The sequence below is a fragment of the Chenopodium album genome, chromosome 6 (genome assembly GCF_948465745.1).
Source record: "Chenopodium album chromosome 6, dcCheAlbu1.1, whole genome shotgun sequence".
Taxonomy (NCBI): Eukaryota; Viridiplantae; Streptophyta; class Magnoliopsida; order Caryophyllales; family Amaranthaceae; genus Chenopodium; species Chenopodium album.
The window spans coordinates 12,910,609-12,916,705 of NC_137839.1; the positions used below are offsets into that span (position 1 = coordinate 12,910,609).

Consider the following 6,097-nt stretch of genomic DNA (forward strand, 5'->3'; position numbering starts at 1 on the left):
GACACTAAAGCTAGGCCACAAGAGCTAAATCTGTGGAAAAATATATGATTGAAAAGAGTCAAATGGTGGTAACTCTTAGGCTAGGTAAGCTAATAATATAGGGATCAAGCCCCCAAGTCTAGCTCTAAATGAATAGGGATGAGCACAGGGGATCCCTTGATATGATCATGGTATAAGTGTGTGAATGTGAATATGAATGCATGTTTATTACGGCCGCACCTCGATGTGAGGTTGCCTACGTATCCGTTAGGAATCAGGCTAAACGTAGCTCTAGCCAAACCTCGCACAAGTGTGTATACCTCAAAAAGGTCTTTTTAAGGGTTGTAACATGGTTAGGCTAAAGGTTGGAAGAAGAAGGGGATAAAGGCTCAAGACCCTAGATAAGCCCCTAAGGTGTGCAACCTTGCTTCTGAATCTTTGTATTTTCATGCTTGAATTTCTACTCTTTTTTTTTTATCTCTTTCTTTTGCTTTAGCATTTATTTTATTTTAATAAGTGTGGGCAATCTCGATCATGCGGTCTATCACTCACTTGGCATTCATGTTTCTCAGGCACGATACCGAGCACTCAATAAGAGACGCAATCTGAGACGTGTTCTTATCAAAGATATTTAAACAACATAGACATTTGTACACTTGCCCTTTTGTACACTTTTATTTATTTTTGCTTTTTCTTATTTTTGCTATTTTTTGAATTACTCAAGCTTTTTATGAAATTGAAAATTGCATAAGTTGCACACCATCCCATCCCAAGGTTAGATAGATGTAGGTTGAAAAAAGAAGGGTCTATCGTTAGACGAGGCTCAAAGTGGTTTTCGAAGAAAGGATTGTATAATTAAAGGGCGAAAGGAGATATGATGTGGCTACAAGGGGTGCCTCAAATCATTAGTATACCTTGTGCTTAATTCGACATGGTTTTTTTTTTTTTTTTTTTTTTTTTTTTTTTTTTTTTTTTTAATGCAATGTAATGAAATGATCATATATAAGGAAATAAATGCTCATTTTATTAAAAAGGGAAAAGAAAAGAAAAATTACAAAAATAATCTAAAGGAAAAGAAAAGGTGCCTATTCTAGAATTATTGGGTAAAGAAAAGATGAAAAAGAAATAGAAAAAGAGGTCATGAAATCTTTTCGTTGAAGCTCGCCTCTTGTCTTGTGTTGTTTCATCATTACCCTCATTTTTTGTTTGTCAATCATATGACTCAAACTCGATTCAACACACATGGATGGAGAAGGTGAAGAAAGATGGAAGAATGTGAAGAAGATTTAGGTGGAGGGATGTGAAGAATTAAGGTGATCAAGCAATAATAATAAATAGCATATCAAGCAACATAATAAATAATCAATATCATGAATAATAATTATAATAATAATAATAATAATAATATCATCATAAATTAAATAATTATAAATTATAACAATTATAATCATGTTAAAGCATAGCAAGATCCTAGGCATGATACTAACAAGATTAATAACAAACCCTAGCATGTCACTAAACAATAAAAATCAAATCTTTAGCCCTAACATGATACTAACAATCATAAATATTAGGAAGAATATAGGAAGCATCATACTTTTAATCATACTTGATATTAAAATTACCCTAGACATGATATTAGGAATATCATAATAACAATCTAAGCATGATTTCTAAATCATAATATCAATTAAATCATTAAAGTACTTAATTGGATGCCTCGTACCTCTTTCTAATAACAAAATACACACGTTAGTAACTTCAAGGAAAATAAAAAACAAAGCAATTAAATTAAATAATTGAAAGAGAGATTTGGGACCAAACCCTCAGAAATTAAAACCTTTCACGTCTAGGGTGAAGGCAACTTCGAATATTGCTAGGTGTTTCAAGATCTAGTGAATGCGGAATTTTGTATTTGAGAAAAGGCTAGTTTAGAAAAGAGAGAGAGAATAATCAAGAAAATCTTGATGAGAGTTGGTGATTGAAAAAGGGGAGATATGACCTCTATTTATAGGAAAAAAAGCGAGTCGAAGAATTAAGAAAAGAATCCAAATTCGAATCGAAATAAAACTCGTAGACAGCAGTTTTTGCGGATTTTGTTTTTATCATATCTTTTGATCCAGGAATCGGAATAAGATGAATAAGATTTCGTTGGAAAGATCTTGAAGTCTACTTTCTAACCCAATTAGAATCAGATTAAAATATGTTGTAGAATAAAAGATATGAACGAAATAGTGAGACAGTGTCAGTTTTGGATAGAGTTTGATATCTTATTCATATTTTTTCCGTTATAGCTCAGAATTATTATTATAATATATCATTGGAAAGATAATTTCAAGATCTATCCAACCTATAAAATTTGGATATAAAATATGAGGCACGAAAATAATATCTGGCTGTCTTTGAACATGTTTAAATCCGAATAGAATTAGGACTTTAAAAAAGGAAAGTTTTATAAAAAAGGAAAGTTTATATTTAAATCAAATTCCTTAATCTTATCTTTTCAAAAAAGGATAATTAAGATATTTTAGAAACTTATAGAAGATTCTAATCAATCCTAATTAGTTTAGGAATAGGACTAAACCTTTGGACCCTCCTCATGATCATTGGGTCGTAGGCAAAATCCGGTTTGGGCCCAGTTTAGTATTTTGGCCATAACTTCCTCATTATTCATCGGAATTAGGTTACAATATATCGTTGGAAAGGTCTTTACAAGCCCCATCCAACTACACCATTATTGGACCCTTATCATGGACCAAACTAAACTGGAATGGACAATTTCATAAAATAGAGTGGGTTTTCGAAAACAGAAAGAAAGAATTTTAACAAAAACTAACGGCAACACTAGACTTTTCACACTTTCACCTCATTCGATTATGGTTCGACGTGAAAGGATTCATCACTGGGTTTGGTTTTGGGGAGACACAAATGGGTGTCTACAGCCACTAACCCACTCGAGGTCTCACATCTTCAGTGTGAACAAAGCTGATGATAAGTGGTAGAGACCTCCGAGAATGGTTAATAGGAGTCGTGATCCCAGCAAGTGGTGTGACTTCCACAGGGACCATGGCCATACCACTGACGAATGCACGCATCTGAAGGATAACATTGAGGACCTGGTCAGGGCGGGGTACCTGAATTAGTTTAAGCAGCACGCTGACCATCCTAGAAGAAGGGACGAGGATAGAGTAGGCCTTGACCGTAGAAGAGGTCACAGGGGTCCCGCTGAGGACAGAGACAGAGATAGTAAGCCAGAGGGCAGAGTATACATAATCAGTGGAGGACCAGTGCACAGGGGAACAGTGAACAAAGCACGTTTAGATCTGTGGGCAATGATAAATCAGATAAACTACAATGAGAAGCGCAAATGGCCACCACTTTCCCCGCAGCCGCGAGCCACATTTGATGAGTATGACTAGAAAGGCATAATCTACCCTCACGATGACCCACTGGTGGGGACAATGAGGATAGCGAACTGGGAAGTGGACATAATATTGATAGATGGAGGTAACTCAGCCAACATCATATACATCAGCGCGTTCAACGAGCTGAAGTTGGATAAGAAAGACATGAAACGGGTGGGTTATGAAGTCACCGGGTTTAATGGACCAGGGCTAACTCTTGAAGGTATAATTGAGCTCTCGGTTCGAGTAGGAGAAAGGTCAAAAAAGCGTGATGTTCGAGCAGAGTTCCTTGTGATAAACTCTCCTTCGCCCTATAACGTGATCATGGGAAGGCCGCTCATCCACAAGATAAGCGGAGCGGTATCCACCTACCACCTCGCCATGGCTTACACAACTAATGAGGGGCGGTCAGCAAAGCTTAGGGGAAGCCAGAAGACAGCCCAGCAATGTTACATAACTGCCCTAAAGTAGCCTGCAAAGACCAGGCAGCAGCCAATCTTAGAACGAGGGTCCACCGAGTAGACTTAGAGGAAGTAAAGAAAAAGGAAGCGCGAGGAATATCACAGGGAGAAGGATAAACAAAAGTTAGCAATGGAAAACTTTGAGCCTGCGAAAGAGGAGATGGCTAGACCACTTCCAAGTGGGGAGCATGTCACAGTTGAGATCACAAAAGGCGATCCTTCGAGAACAGTAAAAATCGGGAAAGATATCGATCCTGGAGTAGGGGTACACCTCATAGAGCTACTAAGAAAGAACAAGGATATTTTCGCATTTTTAGCAGATGAGATGCCTGGAATTGACCCTGCAGTCATGGTCCACAAGCTAAATGTGAAGGAGGATATTAAGCTAGTTAGGTAGAAAAAGCAAAGCTTCTCCACGGAGAAAAATCAGGCAATTCAGGAGGAAGTGGAGAAACTCTTGGAAGCAGGGTTCATCGAACCTTGTGATTACCCAGAGTGGTTAGCCAACATGGTCATGGTAAAGAAGGCAAATGGCCAGCGGGGAATGTGTGTTGATTTCACGGATCTCAATAAGGCATGCCCAAAAGACTGTTACCCACTGCTGATGAGTGTCATTTATGGCACTCATTTGGCTTCTTTTAGGGTGAATTTCATGCTATTTTATAGCCCTTTTTTTTAGTTTTCCTTAGTTTTTCCCTTTATTTCTTTAGTTTGTGATTTCCTTAGTTAGTTTTCTTTCTTTGTGCATTTCTTTGTTTATTTGTTCTTTTTCCCTTTCATTTGCTTGTTTTTCGTGTATTTTCGGGTTATGATCGTGTTTCCAAGAATTCCCGAGCCTTCCTCTCATATTTCTCATCAATTTTGATGCCTCATGTTCGTCTTTTGAAGCTCAAGTTTGAAGGAATGCAAGGAGCAAGTTCAAGAGATCGGTGCACGCATGCGGTGGGGGCATCATCTTTGGCATGAACCCACCAAAATAGCCATTTCAAAACTTCCTACCTTAGTGTTCATCATCATCACCAAGACGAGCGCACAAGGATGAGCTAAGACGAAGAAGAGAGGGGCTGCATTGCTGCCAAGTGCGGGCGCGCACTAAGGAGGTGCGGCCACGCACCTGGGTGGCACAGGCGCACCAGGTGGTGGCGCGGGCGCGCACCCCTGGGTCCCTGTTCCGTACCAATTTTCCCGCGGCCGCGCCTCTTCCTTGATGCGACCGCATCTTCGGAGGTTTCTTTTGGGACGATCTAACTAACTCTTCTTTTGTATCTTTCCTATATATAGTCTTTCCTTCTATTTTTGGAAGAGGATCATTAGAGAATAAATTAGACATTCATTAGATCATATTTTTAGAGAGAGAAACTCAAGGTTTTTAGTGAGAGAAGTTCATGGTGTATTGTTAATGATTGAAGATTTCTACATTTCCTTTGATTTTTGATCAAGCTTGTAAGGATTCCTTTTCTTTAGTTCAATCTATAGTTTGATCTTTAGTTGATGTCATTTGCTTTATTGATTGTTCAAGTTTGATTGAAGTTTGATTGATTTGTGTTTGATTTTAGCTTGTTTGATTTGATCATGATGAATTTTTTAATTTGTGTTGTTTTGATCTTAATTTCAATTGCTAGTGAGTAGATTACTTGCTAGGGTAATGGTGAAGCATGTATGAGTAATGGATTAGTGCTAATTGGGAAAATTGATGGAGTTGATAATGTGATTAAATTTGGTTGATGTTCATGTGCATGTGTGTAATTGATTAAAGAATGGCCAACTTTGATTGTTGCACTAGATTGCATTGTAAGTTCACATTGATACGGACCATTGATTTGTGGCTTGCATTTACACGATTGAGGTGTCTTGTGATGTTTCCTAGCTAGAGTTGACGAGGGGAAAACTAGGTCGTTGGACTAATCCTCCCTAAGTGACAGGCTAAAGTCGTATCACCTAATCAAATGTAATTCCTAAAACCACTAACTAAATATAGATAGGGAAGTAGGGTCGAATCCACAGGGAAACAAGTCTTTCTACTCCTAATTAATTATTATAATCTAAATTATCAAGGTAACCAATGTTGTTGTAATTAAAGACTATACTACGAAGAATATGATCAGGGAAAATAAAGTAGGGAGAAATCAAATATTAAAAGGCCTAGGGCATAGGTTCACAATTAAACAATATTCCAGGGTAAAACATACACAATCAATCATCAATGCATCAATTAATTAGATCATAAAGGACTTTCGCTACGTATTACAATCA

General features: G+C 37.6%; 1 protein-coding gene across 1 annotated transcript; it reads left to right on the forward strand.

The window, feature by feature from the left end:
* Positions 1–3,440: 3,440 nt before the first annotated feature.
* LOC145636693 (uncharacterized) lies at positions 3,441–3,854 on the forward strand. The gene has a single exon (XM_081688257.1). The coding sequence runs from the start codon at positions 3,441–3,443 to the stop codon at positions 3,852–3,854; it is 414 nt and encodes a 137-aa protein (XP_081544383.1).
* Positions 3,855–6,097: the final 2,243 nt, after the last annotated feature.

Coding starts and splice junctions, on each gene's coding strand:
- LOC145636693 (XM_081688257.1), top strand. CDS start 3,441: ATGAGGATAGCGAACTGGGAAGTGGACATAATATTGATAGATGGAGGT.